Source organism: Camellia sinensis, unplaced genomic scaffold (genome assembly GCF_055761805.1).
Source record: "Camellia sinensis isolate YWXY unplaced genomic scaffold, ASM5576180v1 Unanchor14, whole genome shotgun sequence".
Taxonomy (NCBI): Eukaryota; Viridiplantae; Streptophyta; class Magnoliopsida; order Ericales; family Theaceae; genus Camellia; species Camellia sinensis.
Genome location: NW_028129020.1, coordinates 4,668,010 through 4,695,356, shown reverse-complemented (window position 1 = coordinate 4,695,356; position 27,347 = coordinate 4,668,010). Strand labels below are relative to the sequence as shown.

Genomic DNA, 27,347 nt, shown 5'->3' with positions numbered 1-27,347 from the left:
TTGCCTTGTGTTGTGTTAGTAATCCAATTCAAATGGAAAACAGTTACCTACTTGAGTGAACGGCCATGATTGTGTCAACCAAAAGCAAGCCTTGTGTTGGATGTGATTTCATGTGGGGGAGGTGCTACTACTACTACTAGTCCTTGTGCCTGCCTTGTGTAGTGCTATCATTATTTATATATATATATATATATATATATTATACAAATGATGCATGCATGCCCTGCAAAAAGCTCCCATTCCACTGCTAAAATCATTAGTGGAAGAAGGTGGTCATCGCTCTCTCTCTCATTTCCAACCCCCAAAACAAACACGCATGCCCCCCTTATCCTCATCATTATCATATTCGCATCCATCTATCTCATGTCTCCTCCTGGTCCTTGCATACACAACCCACCCACGAGTTACATGTAGGCTTCTAAATATTAGTCGAAGCATATTGATATTTATTGATATATCAATTAATATTATTGAATAAAAATTCATATATATAATTCTTTTGTTTTAATAGTATTAAAATATATTTCGATACTTATATTTAAAATTATGATTACACGTCATTAATTTTTATATGTATATTGATTGAAATACATGGAAGATTTATAAATCCAACTGCTCTTGCATCATGTATTAATTTCCTTATCTACCCACACCACACCCAATTTTCATCTAGCTACCTGATTATTACTCCAATATATATTGTTAGGTTTGACTCGGTCCCAATAAAATCATTATTGTTCGGTTTGAGTCCCAAATTAGAGAGAGGGGAGAAAAAGTTTAGGACATTTTCAAAGTGACAACTGGTCTCCTAGAATTGGGACCCAGCGATTTACAGTTTTTTTATGATAAGAAATTTTGGGTCATATGTGAGAACACACACATATATATATATATATATGAAAAATTATAGAATATTTTATACTGGTATTTGATCATTGTATTATTTTGGTATTTATAATTTGAATTGACTCAATTTTGACCATGAATTTATACTTTTGTCTCAATTTAATCCAATCATTTTTTATAAAAAATACACATAAGTGGCAAGTGTTATACATCTATAGACAAAACTCAGTGAGTTAATCTCAACACACGCAGTCACTATTTTCTTTCAAAAATCTTATTCGACGTTATTAATTGGACCAAATTGATACAAAATTTAAAATTAAGATTAAAATCGAGCTAATGAAAATTATAGAGACTAAAATGACAGAAGGGAATACCAATGTAATTTGTCCAAAATTATATGTAGTTAATTTGATTCATATGATTCAACAAAGACATATTATGGAAAATAAGATTAGTTTTACCTTATTTTTTTAGCAGTAAACATAAAAGGATGAGTTTTATATGTATTTATGTATGTGGACCTAACAATTGTGTCCAATGATAAAAAATCTAATTAAAAATTTATTTATTTATAATAATACTCTTTTGAAAATTATTTAGAATTATCCACATCTTGGTGATTTCTTCTCATCAAGGTTTAACACTGTTTGAGAGAAATTTAATTTGGTTTACACATTTATTTAGTGTACATGTATATGAACAAAATATAATTTACAATTAGTCCGAAGCAGGCCCACAATTTTAAATGAATGGACGGTCCATTCCATTGATTTGGACCAATCACCATTTTGAGAGGATATAAAAATTGCATTATAATAATTCAATTATAATTACTTTTCATGGATATATATATATATATATATATAGTGTCTAAAAACTATATACTCTCTATCATTAAAAGGAAGACATGCATGTTTACATCCACGTACTCATACATCGGCTTTGAATAAATTAAGTTGATGCACTTTGTAATAAAAGATGTAGTATAATTAATTACTATATTCTTTAGGTAAAAAGTTGGTATCTTTGGGTTTTATTAAAAGAAAAGAAAAGAAGATTACTTTTTCTTGAATCTTACTATTAATTAGTATAATTGAACAAAAAGCTTCTCTAGGTTATCTCTGGAAGAAAGGCTAGCTGATGCTATAGATTAGTATATATACAGTGAAGTGCACTGCACTATATTATCCATATGTATATACTACAAGTAATGCTATATATCCATAATTCTATTTCTTATTTTATTTTCTCATTTTTAGACACAAAATAATGGTGTCAGCATTTATAAATGCATATGGAACCCACTCGTTTATGTCTTAGAATGAGAAAATGAGATAATAAATAAAATCATGCATATGGAACCCACTCATTTATGTCTTAGTATATATATTGAACCACCACTCAAGGAAGACTCAGGTATTGGTCTTAGTATATATACAATCACTAATTAATATTACAATTTCATAAATTTTATCTTGAATTTTGTTAAGAAATATCAAATTATATGATTCAGATTTATTTCATACCTGCACCTACGTTACACACCACCTTTCCTAAAAAAATCAGGGACCAAAATTCCAGTACTAGCATTTGTGATTTACAATTTTCCCTTTTCCAATCCTCTTTCTACTGATTTTCTATTTTATATATATCAAAAAGCACTCATAGAAGGAACTACTAACATATAGAGAGGAAGTTTTTTTTTTTTTTGGTTGAGATGAGTTTTCATTATCTTTTTTTTTTTAATTCAAAAAATTGTTTGGTGAAAAAGTTTACAAAAAAAAAAAAAAACACTCATCATTTCATGTGGTATTCTTTTTTTGGTGCAAAAATAAATTTTGAAAATTTTAGATTAACTTTTTTTTTGTATTTATTTTTCTCAAACTAATTTTAAAATTTTCAAAATCAAAAACAAGTTCTGAAACGTCAACCAAATAAAAAATAACACTTTTGTTGGGTTATAACAATGGAAAATCGAGAATTGTTATACATCATCTGTTGGCTTATTTTTCCTACGAAAGAAAATATCATAAATGCGAGCGTGCCAGTAAGGATTGAAAAATCCTTACAGATTAAATTCAAGCCAATTATCAAGTGATTGCGTTGACGGTTCTTTTGCCTCAACAAAGAGGACTTCAAAATTGCCAAAGTGTAGAGAAAAGAAAAATTAAAAGAAGAATGAGGGACGGAGAAGGACGATTGAGTGAACAATCAAAGTAATAATTACTTACCTCTACTCCTATGCTTCGAAAATGAAGTGCATAAAATGCATCGAAATGAAAATGCTGAAAATAAATGCTTCGAAATATAAATCTATGTTAAACTACTCCTAAAATAAGGAAAATGACAAGAAATTTTGAAATCAAGTGTCTTTGATTATGAATTCTGGATCCTTTACAATGTAGTCATTAATGGCTATTTATAGAAGAAAAAATACAGCAATAACTACTTAGTAACTACCCATTTCTTCCATCTTCATTCTTGTCTTGCCATGTGTCATTCCACTCATGTACTTTGTCCTCTCACCCATCCACTTTGTCCTTCATATTCTCCATTATCTCTATAACTTCTTTTAACTTCCAAATGAATAAGAGGATGCCACGTGTCCTGCAATTATATAAATAATAAATAATAATAAAAATTACAGATTTATGGTGCTAACATTACCCCCTGCGGCCCTTAAAAATGATGTTTACTTAAATTTTTGAAGGGTCGAACCAAGCACATGACTAATCTAAGCAATAAAATGCTTCGAATAATATCAACAAAGTGCTTCGAATGATATAATAGCACCAATGAAGTGTTTCGAATGAGTATAAAATTATGACTAGATGTCTCGAATGCTAGCTATTACGGACTAGTAACAAGTTTTGAAGGTGGTTCAAAGGACCAAAATCATCTTTCGAAGGTTGAAAGTGCTGACCAAGAACAAATTACATCCTTAGAAATACTCGGCAAAGTTTCGAAGGTTCACAACCACTATTATTGTTTCTTCGAAGCTGTTAATGCAAGATGGAGTGCTTCGGAGCTTACAAAATTATGGCAAAAGAGCCTTCGAAGCAGCTTTTGGCCAACATTGTAGTTATTCACATTTTGTATGTTCTGGTTCATACATAATTAATGAAAATATTAATTTTGTGTTTCGAACCAGTTATTAATTCTTCGAAGACACCATAACCGTTGTTCTTCGAACCAACTTATCATGCCAAAAACAGGCATTATTCGACAACTAATTAATTGTCATTTTACATATATTTGAAGAGATGTACACATTTCGAAAGTTTTCAAAGCTTTATACAGTTTCGAAGGTGAAATAATCAACCTTCGAAACAACTCTTGATGTTTCGAATGTATCTTCAAAGCTTTATACAGCTTCGAAGGTGAAGTAATCAACCTTCGAAACAACTCTTGATGTTTCGAATGTATCTTCAAAGCTTTATACAGCTTCGAAGGTGAAGTAATCAACCTTCGAAACAACTCTTGATGTTTCGAATGTATCTTCGATGCTTTGATTGTGTACATACAAACAATTGGCCATCAATTTGAAAAGATAAGCCATTCTCAACCATTTATTTAAATGCACAGGCTTTTTCTAGCCAAATTCATGCATTTTAAATTGTCATCCCTTGTTCTTAGTGCTTCGAACTCATAAGAACAATTTGTTAATTTTATTAACCACGTCATCAAAATTATATTTTGATGTGAACCACAAATCCAAAAAGGATTTTGAACACCAAAAGTCATGGTATAGTGTGACCATAAAAATTCATACTTTTTGACATTTTGAAAAATGCAAAAATTTTGAATTCATGAACAGTGGCTTGTTCATTATTCTTGACCATGTTTGTTTTAAAAACATGACTTTTGCTGAATAGGTTTTCATAATTATTTTTCAAAGTGGGTTGTTTTTCCATATTAGCCATTAATGACTTATGAAAATCACCCATAGATATGTTATTTTCATGACTTGACTCTCTAAAATTTGATTTTTGGACCCCCCGAGTCATACATGGAACATTATTCTTAGCCAAATTTGGCTCAAGAACATGCTCTTTCATTGTGTTAATTTCATAATTTGGCTCTTTTTAAACGGACTCTTGAACCCCTCGAGCCATTGATGAAATTAACTCTTTACTTTTGCTATTTTTAACCATGAAAAAATTCTGAAAAAATTCACCAATTCCGGCCATTAAAGCTTCAATTAAAGACTTGGTAGTGAGAGTTGATAACTCATCATTCCATTGCCGAATTTTCATATCAAGTTGATGAATTTCTCCAATTAAATGGTGTCTTTTTTCTTCCACCAAATAATATTGTAAAGGATGAAAGTTTATTTCATCAAGAAAATAGATCTCTTCTTGAAGATCCAAAATTTCTCTTTCACGCCAATATATTTCATATTAACAAATTCGAATGGCGAAATCCAAATAGTTTGTCATTTCTTACACTTGGCTGTCCCACTGGGCGTGCCAAAAATTGTTGGCTTATTTTTCCTATGAAAAAAAATATCATAAATGCGAGCGTGCCAGTAAGGATTGAAAAATCCTTACAGATTAAATTCAAGCCAATTATCAAGCGATTGCGTTGACGGTTCTTTTGCCTCAACAAAGAGGACTTCAAAATTGCCAAAGTGTAGAGAAAAGAAAAATTAAAAGAAGAATGAGGGACGGAGAAGGACGATTGAGTGAACAATCAAAGTAATAATTACTCACCTCTACTCCTATGCTTCGAAAAGGAAGTGCATAAAATGCATCGAAATGAAAATGCTGAAAATAAATGCTTCGAAATATAAATCTATGTTAAACTACTTCTAAGATAAGGAAAATGACAAGAAATATTGAAATCAAGTGTCTTTGATTATGAATTCTGAATCCTTTACAATGTAGCCATTAATGGCTATTTATAGAAGAAAAAATACAACAATAACTACTTAGTAATTACCCATTTCTTCCATCTTCATTCTTGTCTTGCCATGTGTCATTCCACTCATGCACTTTGTCCTCCCACCCATCCACTTTGTCCTTCATATTCTCCATTATCTCTATAACTTCTTTTAACTTCCAAATGAATAAGAGGATGCCACGTGTCCTACAATTATATAAATAATAAATAATAATAAAAATTATAGATTTATGATGCTAACATCATCAAAATAATTCATTGAATTACTGCATCTTCAACATGGTTTTGTATGTGGCAAAAAAATTTCACTACTTTTTACATGTAATAGATTTTACACATACGTGAGATTTATTAAATTAATACACGTCGGAGGTGAAATAAATTTGAAAGTAAATAAAAAAATTCCTGAAAAATCTAGTCCTATTTTAATGCTTAATAATTCAAGGCACACAAATCCACATCAACCATTTAAAGTTTTATATCATTGGCCCTTCAATAATTGATCATGTTAGTGGATACACGTTATGAAAAGGTATAAATGAGAGTTCAGAAATGATATATTTTTTTAATTTAAAAGCTTTAAAAAAGTATTAATGATGTGAAAAATAAAAAATAAAAAAAAATTAAGGTCCAAATATCACATCACATACGACCCACACACCCATTAAAACCCATTAAAACTATTAGAACTCCTAATTTAAAACTCCTAATCTTTTTTTCATGTAAGTTTGTGGGTGAATAGTATAAATGACAGTTGGTATTTACCATTCCAAGTCTTGTGCTTTGATATAGTCTATTTTTACTCTAAAATATATATATTTCAATTTGATTTATGCCTTCGAAGTAAACATTCTTGTGTACATGTATGTGAGAGGGAAGGGTATATTATGGTGGTCTACCTGTAATATATAAGATACACAATTTATATGTAAAATTATAAAAATAATCAATCATGCTAGAGACTACTAATTTGGTGGCTCTAAACTCACTACTAATGAGGTGAAAAAGTTAAAAAAAAAAAAAAAAAAAACATTATTAGTGGTAGCTCTAATTAGAGCTCTCACTCATTTTCCAAAAATAATACCAAAGAACATTAATTGAACTATTTTACTCAATTCTAAATGAATAGATACAATCATATCTATAGACCTACTGATATAGATATCGGACTTATTTTATATATTAAGCTTATAGTAATCTAAGATTAACATTTTGAATCTTATCTCTAACCTTCCTTTCAAGACGAGCATACGGGTTATAAAAGAAATGCTCATTTTAGTTTTTATTAGTATTAGTATTAGTATTTTTTTTTTTGTTTGGAGGGGGGATTAAATTTTTTCGTTGATACGATCTCACGTCAGTTAACAATGAGTTTATCTATCTGAATATAAGCCTACTGGGACTACAAATCAATTTTAAGAATAAGTTCTACCTAAGGAGTATGCATCATTTGGTTTAGTTACGCTGTGTTTGGTTGAAGGATTTGAGGAGGGATTTGGAAAGGAAAAGGGAAAAGTTAGGTGAAATGTGAATAAAATATACCTATATTTCACCTAGTTTCATACACCTTTTCCCTTTCCCTTTCCAAATCCCTCCCCAAATCCCTCAACCAAACATAGCATTAGTAAATAATGAAATTTTCCATACGAACATGTCTCTTAAGCATCTTTTAAGAGTATTATCCAATAGGCTTTTAACATCCTCTATTTTTCTCTCTAGTCTCATTCTTTATTAATTTTTTTTATATTATATATATATATAGAATGAACAAGGAAGGAGCACTAAATTGACAAATGAAAATGCAAAGCACCAACCAATTCTTTAAATATAATTTTGAAGCCAAAGCAATAAGGAGAGGAGAGGAGAGAATTTGCCGAGTGCACGGGTCTCTTAGGCATGCAATAATAGAGAGACGTAGGAGAGAGTTGAAAAACTATGAATGATCAAATATAGTTAGTGGTCACAACAATAATGGCATAAAAAAAAAGTTTAAAAAAAAAAAAAAAAAGAATAAAAAAGAAAAAGATAAATGTGCTTTACACTATATATAGGACACAGAAATACTCAATGACGTAATCAAAAGAACAACATATTACTCCTGAGGTAGTTTGGATCGTTAGTCGCTCAAGTTGTTATTCAAGTCATTTGAGATATGACTCCCTTTTGAAAGAGTGATTTCTAAACTCCAAATTTACACACTTAGAATAGATCTGTCATTAAAACAAAAAAATGACAACATATAAAAATTGATGAAGAACAATAAATTGTATGAAATATGAATTTTGTGGAAGTTATTCGAGAGTAGGCTATCGTGTAACATTTTTCACTTCCAATTCATTTGAAAGTCTTGTCAAGAGGGATGTAACTTAAAAGATGTTGCTTCACATGTGGCTACTCTCCACCAAACAAGTGAGTTTTTTTTTTTTTTTTAAAGTATCCGTTCCACTAGACCGATTAATTAGAGGATTAATCTCACCATTCATTAACGGAGGCCTAATTAAAGTCTGAGCAAAACCTTGTATGAATTGGTCCCAATAAATTATTTGTACATAGAAAGTTTTGAATATGACACCTTGAAATGAACACACTCCAAACCCAAGCCTTGATCACCAGGCCAAATCCTTGGGGATTAATTGGTCTAAGTAGACGGTGAGATTTGAACATAAGATCTTATATTTGTCCTGATATTGTGTTTGATCATGTGTTTTCTCCAAAGTTTAAGTCATTAACAAATGGAAAAAGATTGAGAGCTCTAAATATAGGACTCTAGAAGGGCTCTAATGAGTTGGCATCCACTCATGATGTGATGTTTGTGCCTTGGTTTTGTTTTGTTTTGTTTTGTTTTGTTTTGTTTTTTTTTTGCTTCGACACATCACTAGAGCTCAAATTAGAGCTCTAGATTTAGAGCTCTGGATCATTTCCCTTAACAAATAGGCTCAAAAGTATTTATCAAGCAATTTAACACTTTCGATCGAAGTGCGACTTTGTTTTGCAAGTGAAGAAGTGAACAAATTGAATAAGTACAAATAAATATATCAAGCTATTCAATGCGTAACAATATCATACAATTGATAGGTACAAAGAATTTTAATCAAAAAAATCCTAAATCTTACAGTAAAATAGTTATAGTATTCATATTTCACTGTAAACTTCCAATTTATTATTATTATTATTATTAAGAGAAATGTGAGAGTGTTTGCACCAATTTTTGTAAATTTCCTATTGACAGGTAGATCAATTGAATGATGACACATGGCAATAAAGTCAAGAGTAAAAGTCTTTCATTTGATCAAAGAGACACAAGGCAAAAAAGAATTGTTTAAGTGCATAAATTGTTAAAAGTAGTCATGGAGCAATTATTAAATAATTGTTGGTTTAGTGGATTGATTTGTGTGAAAATTGGTTTATGAATGAAAGGTTTTCTTTGTCGATTTAGTGTTCAAAATGATGAGGAGCATGGGACAGTATGGAGCAAAGTTAGTTTGATAGGAAATATGAAGAATTGTTAAAGTTTGAAAGTTTGGAAGTGTGGAGCAGTTGCAGCAGCAATTGGAGGTTAGCGGTCTGCAATTTCTAAGGGAAATGAGACAGTTGCAGCAACAATTGGAGGTTAGTGGCCTGCAATTTCCAAGGGAAATGGGATCATGGATCAAGGAAAGAGGAGAAACAAGAACTATAAAGGCCAAAAGTTAGTAGAGAGAAGGAAGATCAACAATCCAACAATAACTCAATCTTTATTTTAAATGTAGATTATCAAGTTAAGAGTAGTTTTGTTCTTCATAATTTGTGACTTGTAGTTCTTGTAAACTTGAATAATTTCATTTGGAGTTATCTTTGTTTATTTGAATACTTTTTCTTTTGATTAGTAATTATTCCAAAGAAATCCTTATACTTTTAAGGCATTTAAAACTTTTATACAATTATCTGATTTTCTGTTTAATTATTCATTTAAAATTATTATCCAACCCTAGCATAACTTTTACTAACCGAGAGGTTAAATGTACAATATAAATATCAACCTATGTAGGGAAGTATAATACCATACAAAAAAAATAATAACTTGTTTCAGCAAAATAACAAATTGATAGGAGGGTAAGAATAGCTGGTGATGGTGGTGAAGAACAAGAGTACGGCTTAAATTTTTAATATATCATCCTCGATGAATGCGGTCCAGTCCAACATGTAACGCGTGCACCATTCCAACTATCTTTCGTTCTCTATGGTTTATATAATTGTAAAACAACCACTCAAGCTCCATTTGTATTCGATTCGATGAAAGTTTGTTTAAGAGCGACTTTCTATATGAACACATTCTAAAATTTTAAAATTTTTAGGTCAAACTTAATTGATCTTAACTCGATTATATAAATGAATTATAAAAAATAAAATTAATCGAGCTTAACTCATGATCAGTTCAATTAAAGTTCATTTGAAATTGACTTGAAAATTAAACAAATCAATCTTGAATACACATTTTGAAGCTTGTTAAATTTTAAATTAGAGTTAAATAACTTGCTATTGCTTCGATTCGTTTGTCCTAATGATTTCATGACCATTTTTTTTTTCTTTCATAACTTTTTATTTTTTTGTTTTATAATGTGCTCATCTCCCACCCAAATTCCATAACTTATCTGTGCCCACAGTACAGAAAGACATTAAAAAGAAAGAGAGAAATGCAGGAAGTTACAAGAACAGGACAGGAAAAAGACACTTCCCTCTCACATCCTCAATCAACTCAAAAAAAACAAAAAACATAAAAACAAAACAAAGGAAACAGCAAACCCCATCTACTCAATCATTCCCCACCTCTCTCTCTCTCTCTCTCCCCACCTTTCCCCACTCCTCCTCCTCCTCCTCCTCCTCCTCCTCATTACACACAACCCAAAGCAAATAAATCCCCCTCCACCCCCCCTTCCCACATCCAACATCCAAACAACATCACCCCATTAAAATACCCACCAAAACCATATAATACCCAAAACAGAGGGAAACAAATGCTAATGGCCTCCTTACAACCTCTAGTAGTGGTGACTGTGGTAGCGGCGGTGCTACTACACCTTTTCACAGCCACAGCCACAGCCACAGCCACAAACACCACTGCCTCGGAAGGCCATCCGATGCCATACCCCGACTTCCAACAACTGAAAGTCGGAGAAGTTATTGAGAGTGTCAAAATCCCAAATGAATATCACGAAGATGTAGTCTCTGAAAACAGTGATGGTGGTGGAGAGAAGAAGTGGAAGCTGAAGCTACTTCACAGAGATAAACTATCAGTTGGAGTTAGTTCATCATCCACCAATTATCATCACCGTTTCTACCAGCGCATCCAAAGAGATGTTAAAAGGGTTGCTGGCCTGATTCGCCGCCTCACTAGTGGCGGCGGCGGCAAAGCTAGATATGAGGTGGCAGATTTCGGGTCGGACGTGGTTTCGGGTATGGAGCAAGGGAGTGGAGAATACTTTGTTAGGATTGGTGTTGGGAGTCCTCCAAGGAACCAATACATGGTTATTGACTCCGGAAGCGACATCGTTTGGGTTCAGTGCCAACCCTGTAACCAGTGTTACCGACAGTCCGACCCGGTTTTTGACCCGTCAAACTCCGCTTCGTTTACTGGGGTGTCCTGCAGCTCTGCCGTCTGTGACCGCCTGGAGAATGCGGGTTGTCATGCGGGTCGGTGCAGGTATGAGGTCTTATACGGGGACGGGTCGTATACAAAGGGGACTCTAGCCCTCGAAACTCTGACATTCGGGCCCACCACAGTGCGCAACGTGGCAATCGGGTGTGGGCACAGGAACCAGGGCATGTTTGTCGGGGCTGCCGGGTTGCTGGGGCTTGGAGGTGGATCCATGTCATTTGTGGGTCAGCTTGGTGGGCAGACGGGTGATGCATTCACTTACTGTCTAGTAAGTCGAGGCACAGGATCAACCGGGTCACTTGAGTTTGGGCGGGTAGCATTGCCCGTGGGTGCTGCATGGGTACCGTTGCTTCGCAACCCACGGGCCCAAAGCTTCTACTATATCGGGCTTGCGGGGCTTGGGGTTGGAGGCATGCGGGTCCCCATACCGGAAGATGTTTTCCGGTTAACGGAATTGGGGGATGGGGGGGTTGTTATGGACAGTGGGACAGCCGTGACCAGGCTTCCGACGGCGGCATACGTGGCATTTCGTGATGCGTTCATCACTCAAACTGCCAGCCTACCTCGGTCGTCAGGAGTATCGATATTCGACACATGTTATGATCTGAATGGGTTTGTGTCGGTTCGGGTACCAACCGTATCGTTTTACTTCTCAGGAGGACCCATCTTGACGCTGCCAGCACGGAACTTCTTGATACCAGTGAATGAAATGGGAACATTCTGTTTTGCATTTGCAGCATCAGCATCAGGACTATCCATAATAGGGAATATACAGCAAGAGGGAATCCAGATTTCATTTGATGGGGCAAATGGTTTTGTGGGATTTGGACCCAACGTCTGCTAGCTACATTTTTTCTACTTAATTTTGCTACCCATCACTTCACAGTTAATAATACTCTCTCATTTCTCTCTCTCTCTCTCTCTCACTATTTATATCTATATCTATATATATTATATCTGTTTTGTATTAATATAGTAGTAGTCTATTGTATTGTATTGAGTTTTACTATTGATTGTGTTTAAGAAAAGGTCATCCAGGTACTGTCCTGTCCCAGTTGATGATTAGGTCAAAGTTGTATTTTGTGTCCTCCTTTGAAAGAGGAAGGGTATGTAATAACAATATATTATATTAAACGAACTTCCTATGATGAGTTTTGGTGTTACAGAGAAAGAGAGAGAGAGAGAGAGACACAGACACAGACAGACAGAGCATTATAATTAATTGGAGTCTGTCTAGGTTTTAATATAACAAAGCAGGCAAGTATAATAATAACAAATAATAAACATTCACAAAGGGAAAGCAAAGCAGAATATAGTCAAAAGAATCCAGCAAAAAAAAAGTGATTTACTTGGGAGGGGTTGTTAGAGAGCAGCATCCTCTCTGTATTCTTAACATGAGAGAGCATCCAAGACAACCTTTCTACCCCCAGGACTGTAAAAATCAACAACGCCCCCATATTCATAAAATATCTAAACAAGTGTACATACTTAAAATGTGTAAATCAGATTTATTTTTATTATAATTCACACTTGAAAATTTTAGAAATCTCTTAAATATTGATTTGTGATTATGTATCAATTTTAAGCAGTAAACAACAATCCCAATCAAACAATCAAGACAAATCGACACAATGATTTTACGTGAAAAAAACACAATTGGACACCTCCAATTGTGATAAAAAAATCACGGGCAACAGCCACAAAATAATTCACTAAGAAGATATAAAGGAATTACACAGGTATACTCTCAATTACCTAACGAATTCACGCCCGAATTGACGATAAGCCACTCCGGAATCCACCAAAGCTTCAGACTCGAATTCTTCAGAATCTACCGAAGAACAACTCTCTCTTTTGTGTAGAACAAACAAATAATCCTTTGATGTATACTCTTTAAACCATGAGTTGAATACTCAATTAAAACATCAAAGAAAACTAGCAAAATATCCACAGATATAAACCTTAGAACCCAAAAAAAAGATCCGGAGAAATTATCCAAGTTTTGGGAGAAACCCAACTACTTATAGAAATTCAAAAGTAATCCTAGTTTTGGAAGAAAACCAATTTCTTATAGAAATTCAAAGTAATCCTAGTTTTGGAAGAAAACCAATTCCTTATAGAAATCCAAAGTAATCCTAGATTTGATCCAACACGCGAATTTATAAAATCTGTGTTCGCGCGGTCCGCTCGAGCATGGGACTTCCCACTCGAGCGGAGGCTTCAAAATTGTGTGATTCATACAGACTTCACGCTCGAGCGGAAGTTTCCACGCTCGAGCATCGAATCACACCATCCAGTACTTTTTCAGGCAAAGCAGAGATGCTGTGAGCTTGCAATCACCGCTCGAGCGTAACTTTCCCCGCTCGAGCGGGATGACCAAAATTGAAAAATCTGGAAAACTAGATCCTCTTACAACCTCGGTTTTGATTCATGGAAATTGATAAAGGCACGATTCGGGTTGGATTCGCATCTAATAAACTTATACCCTCACTGAAATAAAAGGTGCGAAAACAAATACAACTGAAAGAATTTTTGTCAAACGGGATTGCCAAAAATAAAACCTAACAACACTATAGTAAGTTTAAATTTTACTATACATTCAAATTTTGTTTTTGTGTTTTTTTTTCTCTCTTCTAAATACATAGCATTTCTAAGTACAAATAATTCAAGTCTTTAACCATGAATGGCGATATCAATGGCACAACAATGCAACATATTTTTGCTCATTGCCCACAAAAGACCTTTCTTTCTTCCAATTCCATTTCCATATTGAGAGATTCCTCTCTCTCTCTCTCTCTCTCTCTCTCTCTCTCTCTCACATGATGATGGAGGGGAGCCACCACATTGGTGGACATGTGAAGCCATCACTAGAGGTTATGGTGTACCTTTTGCTGCAGCCTAAGTTGGAAATTCATTCAAGCAATGACTTTTGCAAAGGCACTATTTACTTTTTGCCTCTTTTGAATGAATTTAGCGTAGGATTACTTTTGCAATATTCTCTCAAATTAGGGAAAGAAATGTTAAGGGAGGTACTAATACTATTCCCTTTTCCTATTCAACTAATGTGGAATAAATGGAGGAGACAATTTTATTAGTGGTAAATAAATACCATTCCATCTCCATCCAATTGATTAACCACCTCCATAATTTCTAATTTCTAGGACTTTAAAACAACTTTTGAGAGGCCCACAAAAGTCAAGCTAATTGTCCATGAAAAATAGTGAAAGGAAGGGAATCAATAAAAGCAAAATGCAGGCTTTGAACAAAAACTAGGATCATTTGGGATATGCTAATACTTACTTTTGGGGTCTAGGCAAAGACTTATTCATCCATTTACCCCAAACCAACATGGCCTCTATTAAAAAACACTCGAGATAAAAAAAAGTCATTATTGCATGTTGCAAGTCCTTTTCAAAATGTCTCTCAACGGCTATATATGATGCTAACCCTGTCCCAACAAGTTTTAAATCAATCTCAATTATCTTAAATGACTTCTGTGTACCCAAAAGATAATTATTTCAACAATTTTTTCATTTTTTTCATCCTTCTCATTTTTTAAATTTTTTTATTTATTTATTTTTTTTTCATATGCGCTTATTTGAACATTGGGTGTTGAACATACTGCACCCATGTAATTATCTGTGAACTCTTTTGTTTTTGGGCTAACAAGTCCACCCTTGGCGTTTATATTTATCAAAGGAAAATCCATGAGAAGGATCATTCGAAAGTAGGTTTGATTGATTAGCAAATAGATATGTCCGAGGGGTTGGGTTTCATCCACAATGGGACCCTGTTAAGAAGACTGGTCCATCATTTCCCCATGGCCTACCTAGTCTACTGATCCCACCTTTATCCGAAAACAGGACAAGGAAATTATTCTTCTTCTGCTTTTCTTTTTTTTTTATAAATATCGTTGACATCAAATTTTCATTGTGAAAACCATTCCAGCCATCATAACAATTGAACGTGGGGGAGCATCCTGTCATATACCAATTCATTGGGGGTGCAAATTTGACAACAAGCACCTTGCAACCGCATTAGTTTGTGAACAGCAAGGCAAGCAGTGTAAATCCCTATCGCATCTCTTGGGTTGGTCCTTGGGCATAATATACGGAATATGCAGTACTACTCGTGGAGCCAACTTCTCGGGAGGATGACAAGCGCCCAGTCCGCGACAAGTGATATCAGAGCCAACCTAAGGGCACTATGGTGGGGACGATACGTGAGACTTACACCAAGCACCTCCATTGTGGGGTCCGCACCAAGGGTGGTGTCTGCGCGGGGCATGTTTCCCATGAGTAAGGGAACGGACAAGTATGGAGGCAGGCAGGGTAATGTCCTCCTGACGAGAGCGTCAGGGATTGGTGGTGGTAGTATGTCACATACCGACTCATTGGGAGTGCGAGTTCTACACCAAGCACCTTGCAAGCACATTAATTTGTGAGCGACAAGGCAGGCAAGATAGATCCCTACCTCATCTCCTAGGTTGGTCCTTGGGCATAATAGACGAGGTATGCAATACCACTCGTGGAGCTGACTTCTCGAGAAGATGACAAACACTCAGTCCGTGACAATCCCCTTACTTTCCAAATAACGAGGCCAACCACAGTTGAAAGTTTATCAATGCAACACCTCTCACCTCTATCCTCCTAAATAAATGGTGAGCATCTCCTAAGTTTCCTTAGGCTATAAAAATTTCGGAAAGGAAAACATACCTTGGTTGAGCAAGAAGGGCGGCATCCTCGCAAAGTTCCCGTTACAAATATTCCCTTCCTAAATACTTGATAAAGCCTTTACCAAACTGTCTTCCTCTGTTACTAAGACTATCTACGAAGTCGTCTTCTTCCTCACCCTCAACTGTTGAAGAGTACATTCAGGCATCCAGCTTTAATCAAAATATGTGATCCCTTTCTCAGGCAAAACGTGGTTAGGAACAAGTCACTGGAAACTCTGAGACCTTCCAGATTTACCACATTGCTTGCATGCATGCAAACAGAATCGCTACGAATCCCCATTTCAGTTTCAAATTTGTCTGGCCACCTGCTTTGATCTCAACAATCAATGACAACTGTGGTATATCGAGGGGGAGAGATAAAAAGTAGATAAAGGAGAAGGTGTTTCAAATTCGCAGATGGTATACAATAAAAATACTTAAAACAGATTATTTACAGTCAATCATGGCTTACAATCTCCGCACCTCATGGGAACAAAAATGCCCTATCATGGCCCACAAAACTCATTACCAGAGGAAATACACCTACACCCATGGGTACATTCTAAGGTAGAACTATCGCATTCAAACCAACCTTTGACGATTTGCTTCCAACTCCTGTTTGGCCATTCTTCTCCAGACAAAACGAGCTGAGTTAAGCCCTAGGTTTAAGCCCGAATGCCAATGATTGGAGGACTGCATTTTACACCATAAAAAGGTATTTGAGATCTTCCACAGTTAAGCGAGTTCCCGAGCCCCCACTTTGATCTTCACCAAAAGCAGACGCCACCATTTTCCTCTTTTCTTCCTGCAACCATGTTGGAAAACATAAAAGAATAAGGCATCATACAATAAATATCTCATCTTTGCTCTCTGTATCTGCACGAAGGCCTGTGTGCATATGCACTCTTCTAAAACCTATCAACCCTTGCATTTACAAAGCATTGGCACTCGGTTATATTCATAGATTCAACCAAAAAATTGACAAATGTCATTTACACATTAAAAAGCACTTCACAGAAGGGCCCTTACAAAATTATAAATTCTGCAAGCATACAAACAAATTGGTTTTCTTGAGTTTTTAGAGTAGTTCTTGTAATATTGAGGATAGAAATGTAAGGCAATCAAACACAGTCACATGCCCCAATTATGGGAAAATTCAGTTTGTTTCTTGAAGTTTCTAAGGCTTCACATGAATACATCTAATTCATTCTTATTCATCACTACTGTAAAGGTTCCATGTAGTAAACATTTAAGGGAGGTGTGTTCAGCAGTGACTGTTAGTGATTATCTTCAATGGAGGGCCACACAAAAACAAAAACAAAAAAATCTGGAAGTGGACAAAAAAACCTAAAATTACCTAAAATTTCAAACCAAAAAAAAAACAATTGTAGACTGTTGAAAATAAATTAAGAATAAGAAACAAAACTCATTCAGATTCAGAAGCATATGTATGCCCAAAAGGTTATCACGGAGCAATACATGTGACCACAATGGTAAGGGACACTTGGGTGTCTATGTTCCACTTAGGTTGCTCACAAAAAAGAAATGTTTAGGGAAGCCAAACATACACAAATAAGAAAGAACCTGATCTAAGGCTAAAAAATAAAGGAAACAAAGAAAGCAACATTCGGATGCAAAAATATAAGGTTAAACTGCTCTGGATTGATTAGATTGGATGCCAACACACACTAATGCAGGGCAAGGCAACAATGACAAATCCAAGAAAAGGTGGCTCTGAGCATTATTATTCGTGAAAATATCAATCAAGACTTCTTTACACAAACAAAATATAAAGATGGTGAACGAAAGTAAGAAATGTCCATACGTGTTACCTTCACATACAAAGTAAGTTCAATAGACTCTGTCTTGACATACATAGTTAATCAGAACAAAGGCAAAAACATCGTAGAATTATTATACTTCTTATTATATCATGATTAAACGTAGATCACATTCAACTCAACTCTAACAAAGCCTAAATTGTAACTGCTTGGTTTTGCCTACACTAGTTAAGGCCATATCCTCTGTTAGACTCAGCCATCATGTATTTTCTAACCAACACAACTCACATTCTTTCATGATTTCTTCTTTACCTTCTATTTAACTGTCCTTTTAAATTCAGAATTCACTGATTGTCACTCAACCATGCCACTGAATTTCCATATAACCACCCATGCCTTGGCAGAATTCAACTTGAGTCACGTAATAAATAGCAAAACATCCTGCCCATGATTAACCTAGTAAATGATGTCAAAGAAGTCACTTTCCACAAACATTGGACTCTTTCCTCCTACTATAAGCTGATTGATCTCATATGATGTGGAGGGTAAAGATCTTCCACAAATTGCAACCAATGGTGCCATATATTACCCATTTTTATTTAACTGGATTTTTTTTATCACCAGTAGTTACATGGCATAATTTCTTCTCCTTGGTTTCCTTCTTCACAATCATAATTTCTCAAAACATCTATTTATAGGGGCATGGTGGAATTGTGGTAAGGTAAGCCTCCACCTTTCCTTTTTGGAGGGCATTGCTGAAGAAATCAATTAATTTAGGGTACTGATCAATTCTATGAAGGAACTGCCTGTTGATCTGGAGCTGCATTTTGGGCACATAAAATCACAAGCATCCAATTAATTTGTCACTAAAGGGTGACCAAAGACTGTTGGTAACATAAAAAATAAAAGAAAAGGGTAATTACACTGAAACCCTTGAATTTTTCTTTTAATACAAATTCCCCCTCTATATTTCAGAAATTACACTGCATCCCGTCAGTGTTTTTCTTTTGATGGAACTGACGAAAAACATGTAATGAATTATTACCATCAACTACAAGGGTAAAAATATTGTATTACCCTCATTATCTATCTCTCCCCCTTCCTTCTCTCACCCCCTTAATACAACTTCCATAGAAACACAATCATCACCCACTACAATTGTCAATGGCACCATCACCGGCCAAGGGAAAGAACACCAACATCACAACCACCACATATTGTTGACCACACCATCCCACTGCTCTCTCCCTCACACTGACACACCCCCATCATTTCCCTTCCCCCTCCCTTCACCATTACTGGACTACCACTTCCACATATTGCAAACACAATTGCCAACTTGCCACCATTGATCTCTACCTCCTGGAGTGGTGATGATGCATTGAAGATGGAGTTGGGGTTTGTCAGGTTCGAAGAAAATGAACATAGAAAGACATAAAGAGACAGGGTGAAATTGGGGACAGTGGGTGGGTGATCATCAGTGGCGGAGCCAGGATTTATTGTCAATGGGGTCAATTAATAGTCAATAAATTATACAAGTAATAACTTACTCCAAAAAAGTGCAAAATGCTAAAAATATTCCATTTTATTTTTGATTTTGAACTAAATTTTTAATAAGAATCACATTTAGGAAAAAAAAAATTTTAAAAAAAAATTCAATACCTTTTTTATGTTAAAATTTGACATTCTCTTCAATCATATAATTTAGTGGGGTCAATTTGATGAAATTCTAAAATATCACATAATTTTTTGAATTTATCATATGAGATTACAAAGTATTTGTTAAAATATTGAATTAACTCCTATTATCTTCATTTGAACCCACTAGCTACAATGTAGCTACCCCAGTGGTGATGGTGGTGCACGTTGGTGATGGGATGGTGGCTAGTTTCCAAAGAGATGAGAAAAGGAATTTGTTCAATAAGAGAAGAGAATTGTGGTGCTGTACACAATTGTTCTTTCATATGCAAAGTGTTCATTGTTATGTCGCAACACCCATTAGATTGCAATAAGAGAAGAGTTATGGTAGTGGCAGCAATTATTTGGGGAAAGTATGATTTAAAATGAATTTTCTAGAACTGTCCTAATTTTCCATGTTCACTCTGAACTTGCTATGGATCCACTCATGCTTTCTTAGTTGAACAAAAGTGAAGCTCTGTTCCAAATGTACCAAACCCTGTTGTAATTCTTGTAGTCTGTCTTACTAGAATTGTTCACCCACTTGTGAATCTATAATCTTCTCAGCATAGTCTAATATATGCAATTACACATTATATATATATATATAGGTGAGGTGGTGCTAGCATGGAGACGGGCGTGCAGTTGGGTATCTCAGTGGTGAGGTGCTTCGAATTCTTATGGGATGTTTGATAAAAATAATTAAGAAGTGTTGTGAGAGGTAGTATTGGGTTAAACATCAGGGCCACATTTGATTGTTGGATTATTTTTTGTGGGATTAAATATTATGGGATTATTAATAGGATTGTGAGAGATAAGTTATATCATGGGATTAAATAGGATAAAGAATTGGATATATAATAGGATTATGGGGATAAGTTATACCATGGGATAAATGATTAGATAGAAAGAGTGAGGTATTATATTTGGTTAGAATGAAATACAAATATATTATTATTTTTGGAAGTTGGATGAAGAAAAAAATAATCTGGAGAGGCCTCATTCTTCTAATACCACACTACCTATGGTAATATTTAATCCTCCCATTTTCCTCTATTTAATCCTCCATACCAGTACTAAAATTATTAGGAGTTTAGTACCATGCAAAACAAACACTGGTTTGGACTATCCAATAAGACCCACACGTTCCCCACCTTCATTCCCTTCCTCCTTATATCACAATCAAACACCAGACTCACAATACAGTGGGCCCCACAAGTTTCCTCCACTTTCAATCCCACTAATAGTCAGGCAATCAAACATGGCCTAGGAGTAAAGTTTCCATTTTAAAAAAAATTTATTGCTGACATCAGCAAAAGCTATTAGTTCGCCTTACAGCTGACTAACAGGGCAATTTGTAATACGACTCCAAACCACAAGGAGAGATTGTATTAAAGGCAAACCTCAAGCATTGTCAATCTAATTTACTCAGAATAAAAAGGGCAAAAAAAAATCCTCATGCCGCTCAAGCCTGGCCCTGAGTTTTCAGGGGGCCTAAGCAAAAGCCCTAAAATGGGGCCCTTTATATATTCACAAGGCTGTGTGAGTGGGTCCCTGTGTGGCATGGGAACAATAGGGGTTTAGGAAGGTTATTCTCGAAACAAATTCTCGAGTGGCGATCCAGTTGATCCAACAACCAATCGTTTCCCACTTTAGCTATAATTTGGGCAAGAATGTGCACTCATGGATGGCTAGAAGTTGGGAGTGCACTATAGAACATACATAGCGTGAAGGCAACGCATGTGCGTATCAATTTGCTAAGGAAGCAGTTTTCGTTGATGAGGAAATCCAAGTAATGATACAGCGCTGAGAATGGTGAAGCCTTTGCTGGTTTGGGATTCTTTTGGATGGGGAACTTCTAGGACTGCCATGCTTTAGTTTTGGGCTTCAACCCCCTTGTGTACCCAAAAAAAAAAAATTTGCTTCCATATTTAACTACCAAAATTATATACTAAAATTTATTTGCATAGATAGAAAAATCTAATTTACAATAAAACAACGCCCAATTAGTACACATTAATGTGTGCTTTGGAGGAAAAAGATTGGGTAGACACCTAACATTTGACATAGTGCGCAAAGTGGTTGCCTCGTAACTTGAACCCATAATCTCAAGGTTATTAGGCCAAGGTTTTACAATAAAGAAAAAAAATACCAAAACTATCTAAGGCTATAATATCAAATAAAAATTGAACAAATTTTAGTATAGTATCGCTTAAAAAATTACTCCTCGCATTTTTAATTGCAAAATTATTAATTAAACTTTTGCATAATCTAAGTAATCTATCATATCCTTTTTAATGAATAACATTCCTAATCCATTCAATCTTTTTCTTGTGACAGGGTTGACCAAAGATAAGATTTGATCAACTAAAAATGTGAAAAAGCTTCCTTCTCCATAGGCAACTTTAACTGGCATAGTCAACGGTATTCTATAGGCAATCCAAGCATTTGGAAAACAACCATCCATTAGTTTCAAATAATTTACCACACCAATCGACTTCATGCCTTCTTTTGGTAAAATTTCTTTCAAGACTTCAATTCTAAAAATAAATCACTCCCATCAACATCAGAAAGCCCATCATGTTTCAAAATGTCTTCAAGGTTGGCACAATAAGTCTTCAAACATTCATCGTTGATAGAATTTAATTTCTTAAATCAAACAAAAACCTAAAAGTTTCCTCATATTTAAAATTGTTCGAACTTACTTTTTAAATTGTCCATTGAATAATTTAGTTTCCTAGGCCTTTTTGTATTTAAGGCTAAAAAAAAAAGGACCTAATATAAGGGCCATAAATTTCAACAAAAATTTGCCCTAGGTGGCGGCCTTGCTCGCCTACCCCGAATGTTGGCTCTGATGTTGCTAGTTTTTTGTAAACCCATGAAGTTTCAAGCATGAGCACACTACAATGAAAGCTAACCTTTACCCAAAAACAGGAACAAAAGGTGTGACGAGGAAAAATTAGGAAGAGACCATATACTAATGTCATATGTACTACAACAGAAGGCCCAAATCTCTCACAAAACCCACGAACTCTAGGCTTTTATTGCATACGGCAAAACCAGCTTAACAGAAACTCCTCCATCTTGCCCTGAATTCATGCTACCCCTAAGGCTCCAACTGGTAAAAAAAAAAAATACATTCATGTCTAATTCTATTCGTCCTCATCTGGCTAGTCACCTATCTTTATCATCATCTTGTCAACAATTTGTGTTATAATTACTCCATATTATGTACCATAATGCAAGTTAACATTACAATCATCTTGCACAACTTCACACCAAAAAAGTACAATTTTTATTATTATATATTATAGTCACTCCTCCCTCACAATTGATCATGTAAGCACAGAAGCACCTTCTAACCAGCCGTCTTGCTCCAAATCTACGAGCAGTTTTCAATCTTCTTCATCTCAAAAGGGTCCAAGACAACAAAAAATAGTTTCCTTTTGGTGTATATTAGGACATCAATTTCCCTGATGTCTACTACAAGAAATACTTCACATCAGAAAGGCATAAAAGGATAGGTTCACGTGAAAGAAAAAAAGCTTTTATTGGAAAAGAGAAAGGATGCGATTGTGCATTAATGACGATATGATTACAATAACCAAACTACAAGCAGAAGAAATTCTAGCACTTCAAATCTTGAAACAACTTAAATTGTACGACTTCAACCATACTTAGATAAAGAAATTTAGAATGGTGAAAATATATACCTGGAGAGCTAAAATTCGATCTTCAACTGTATCTTTAATAGTGATCCGTGATACAGTAACAGGACGAGTCTGTCCAATTCTATGAGCTCGGTCAATGGCCTGATCTTCAGTAGCCGGATTCCACCAAAGATCAAGGAGGATTACATGACAAGCAGCAACCATGTTTAGACCAAGGTTTCCTGCTTTTAGTGACATCAGCATAACAGTAACCTGCAATTCATTTCAACTTTTATTTATATATATGTAGCAACCCATATTATAGCAGTAAGCAGCAGAATCTAAGCTAAATGGTATGTGCCGTGAATTAGTTGTAGGCTTACAGCATAGTTCCAGATGAAACCAAAGTGAACAAAGTTTCTATCACAAAATCTTTCCATATCATTTAAAATTACATTTATTGTTCAATATAGAAAAAGTAATTAATGGTACAATATCAAACAGTCAACCCAATTGACTGTGCAAATAACTTGATAACTTTCAAGTTCTTTATTTATTTATTTCAGCAAGAACATTTCCAAAGAATCCCAAAGACCCTTTGGAATTAAAATAAATTATTTGTAATTAAGATTTGCACATTAGATTCATAATTTCTTGACAAATTTTAATCCCTAAGTTCTATATTTTCAAAAACAAATTTCCGCATAGGATAAAGACCTATTGGAAGTAATAAATTGGAGATAAAACATTCTTCAGTTGAGCACTAAAGGTTAGTTCTTATGTTTCCACATAATGGTGCTTGTTCCTTCTTCATTAAAAAATAATAATAATAATAATAGTAATAGTAATATTAAACATAGGATTGCACAAGTTAATTTGTGGTAGAAGATTTATTGGTTAGTTTTTACACAGTTCTAACAATCTCAAGAGTATCTTATAACACAAGATACAAGTATAGCATAAATTAAGGGATAAACAAATCAGGAGAAAGAGTCATAATACAATACACAAGTTGACAACTATGTTTCCAATATTATAGTGTGGGTGTTAAAAGTCAAATTTCTTGCTTGGAGTCCACAAATATCATGCTATAACAGTAATTCCTAGATATCCATAAAGAAGAAACACAAACAGTACGAAAAAATTGGCAATTCTTTTCACATTTTTACGAGATAAGAGGAAAACCTCGGGATCAGTGTTAAATTCTTTCACAGCCCTGTCTCTTGCACTCAGAGTCATTGTCCCATCAAGCCTTCTATATCGCAAACAAGACTGGTTCAATGCAATTTGAACCAAGTCCAACATGCTAGTCCACTGAGAGAAGACAATGGCTTTTATCGGTCCTTCAGGTTCAGTGTCCAGGTCTACTACTGTTGCAGCCCCAACTCCTGAATGAGAACTGTCTGAGAATGCCTTTCCTGAATATGACGAATCTCCATTGCATCGCACCAAATTATGTGATTCTGAAGTCGGACTCTTTGATTTACAATGTTTCTGAAGAATCTCAAGAGTAGCTCTGATTTTAGAAGAACTATATTCATTCTTCAGAATTATAGATTTCCCCGGAAACTCAGACGAAGATGACAAATTATTATCAGGATCCTCAGAGATACACCTCCTTAAGATAGCTTTGGAAAATACAACATCAACACCAACTTGTTTCTTGCAATCAGGAGCAGGACACATATTATCATCTCCAGTCATATATTCTGATACACATTGATAGCAAAAGACATGTCCACACATAGTAACAACTGCATCTTCAGGCGGATCCTATAAAAGAATCAGATAGTAGGAAATTCAATGGGAGTGCTACATGTTTACTGTTTCTATATAATCTTCAGATACCATCACTTTTTTCATTTGAAAACAAGAGTAAGAAGTAAAAAGGGCAAGCACTAAAATATTAACAGAACACAAACCACAAATATGATCTGCAAATAAGTGTCACTCTCGAATGAAAGAGGGAAAAGAAAAGAAAATTTTATTTTAAAAAAACAAAAAAAGAGATACATACAACAGTAATATAAGACATCAATTTACCAGCAACCACAATACTTACACTTTCATGATAGTTATGTCGCAGCAAGAACATCGTTCAGCCCTTACCCCAAGAATATTTAGCAGAAGTTAAATGAACTAGAATATTTCACTATATCCAAAACATATATATATATATATATATTATCCAATAACTTCATGACACTAAAAGAAATATAGAAAAAATTAAGATCATGGCCAAAGTGATTTCAAATAGCACCATCAGATAGAGGTCACCAGTTGACTATATTAGTTAAGAGTACTTTTCTTCCTAACAATTCATTAAAGATCCAAAGGCAAAACGCATTGCAGGTGATTTTTCAAATTCCCAATATTCACAGAACCAAGACTGGAAAAACAACCACAATTCCATGAAGATGGCATAAAATTGCTTCCAAAGATCCCAGCTGAAGGTTGGTTCCCAAAGAACTAACCTAAAAAGGTAATGAAACCAAATTGAAATTTCTGAGACTTCAACCTTAACTGTATTCTGATGCATCTCTATCCATCATGCATAAGAACTCTCACTCTCTAGAATGCTACGAAAGCCAGGTTCTTGTCACGCGGAATCACTACTAGAAGTCATCTTGTGTACTGTTGACTCTTCATCCTAAGCACAAAGAGCAAGCTTGCCAATTAAATTTAGAAGCATCATACTTTAAACCTCCATAAATGCTTTAGTAGATAGTCACACCTACATGTCTCCATCAACTATCCTGATTGACATGCTTCTAAGAACAGTATTTGCTGAAAGTTTACATTTTTTTTGTTAGATATCATCAGATTTTGCAATCATCATGAATATTCCAATTACAAACACTTAAACTAGAGGTCATAAAGGTTGTATGCAGTGCCCGAGGCTCCTAGTTGCAGCAGCGTCTAGGAGAGAGGTAGTAGGTAGGCAACCTTACCCCCACCATTTTTGGGGATAGGCTGACTCCCAGGACTTGTACCAGCACCACAACCCTAAAGGTGGATAGTTCTTGCCATTGTGCCAGGTCACAGCGTCTTAATTCCAAAACACTTCAATCACCAACAAAAATTCAAATTATACATTTATCTGTTGAAAATAAGCAGTACATCACCTACCAAGAACTTGCAGAATTCACAGTAATATTAGCCATTCCAGATCATACACACTGACTGTTGTACAAGCAGAAAACTTCTCAACAAGTTTTTACACGCAGTAGAAAAAAAATTTAATACCATGTTAGAGAAGAAAAGAAGTTTAAGATCAATAAAAACTCACACTGCAATAACGACAAATGGCCAAGGAAGTTTCCAAGAGATTCAATAAATTGATCAGCTTCTCCCTAGGAATTCTCTTTGCCAAATCCAACGAGTCACTTCTAACAGGCTCAGAACTGAAACCTTTGACAAGTAGTGGGTGGTCACAAGCCTGGCGAAGGCGCAAAAGCATCAATAGAATATTTGCATAATTTTGATTCACGGTGCCAGCAGCAGCATATGCCTGCAGGACAAATTTATAAATTCAAGATACACGACAATGAAGATCAATGAAGACTAGAAAACATGGTTTCGGTCCTTAAAAATGTCCAAAAAACAGTTCATAATGTTAAATTAGAAAAGCAAAAAAAATGAAGACTTTAGATTTAGATGGTAGATAGGTAACAAAGCAACAAAAGTGAATGCATCGCCACTCACATTCTCATCTTATTGAGGTATCATTTAACAGACTCCAACACTACTACGCTTAGACAAACTCTGTGATGACCAAACTACTACGCTTAGACAACTCTCTCTCTCTCTCTCTCACACACACACACACACATACGACTTTGAAGTGCTAAGAATCACTAATGGCAACATTAAACTAAGTGCTAATTAACCAAACCAAACCCTAAGGATCCCAAGTGTATTCAGGCCTTTTCTTCTTCAAGGAACTCATTGGGAAGTGATTCTTGTTTAGGTAATAATGTCTTTGGCAGATTGAATGCTATGATATTGGTTTCTTATCCAAACAAGAAAAAGTGTTCAAATTGTATAGATTATGGTGTTGCAGAAGTATCTGCCTTTAACTGAATGAGCTTCCACCCAAAAGAAAATACACTTTCCATTGCCTATAACATATCTAACAT

The 27,347-nt window shown here is 34.9% G+C and overlaps 2 protein-coding genes and 1 long non-coding RNA gene across 5 annotated transcripts in view; 1 reads left to right on the top strand and 2 right to left on the bottom strand.

The window, feature by feature from the left end:
* Positions 1 to 5,684: 5,684 nt before the first annotated feature.
* LOC145814957 (uncharacterized) lies at positions 5,685 to 16,426 on the bottom strand. Its single transcript, XR_014358175.1, has 2 exons — positions 16,102 to 16,426; positions 5,685 to 5,937 (listed from the first exon to the last, which is right to left on the bottom strand). It is a non-coding gene; the product is annotated as an uncharacterized LOC145814957 (long non-coding RNA).
* Positions 10,313 to 12,534, top strand: LOC145814956 (protein ASPARTIC PROTEASE IN GUARD CELL 2-like). Its single transcript, XM_082911902.1, has one exon. The coding sequence runs from the start codon at positions 10,746 to 10,748 to the stop codon at positions 12,228 to 12,230; it is 1,485 nt and encodes a 494-aa protein (XP_082768028.1). The 5' UTR covers positions 10,313 to 10,745; the 3' UTR covers positions 12,231 to 12,534.
* Positions 16,427 to 16,501: 75 nt separating the features above from the next.
* The window catches only part of LOC145788582 (helicase-like transcription factor CHR28), a 57,680-nt gene continuing 46,834 nt past the window's right edge, over positions 16,502 to 27,347 (bottom strand). For all 3 annotated transcript variants that reach the window (XM_082911899.1, XM_082911901.1, XM_082911900.1), the window contains 4 exons: positions 26,498 to 26,719; positions 24,394 to 24,981; positions 23,272 to 23,481; positions 16,502 to 16,905 (listed from right to left, as the gene is read on the bottom strand). In XM_082911899.1, coding sequence (XP_082768025.1) covers positions 16,801 to 16,905; positions 23,272 to 23,481; positions 24,394 to 24,981; positions 26,498 to 26,719 — 1,125 coding nt within the window. In that variant the 3' untranslated portion in view covers positions 16,502 to 16,800. The remainder of the gene's footprint in view (positions 16,906 to 23,271; positions 23,482 to 24,393; positions 24,982 to 26,497; positions 26,720 to 27,347) is intronic.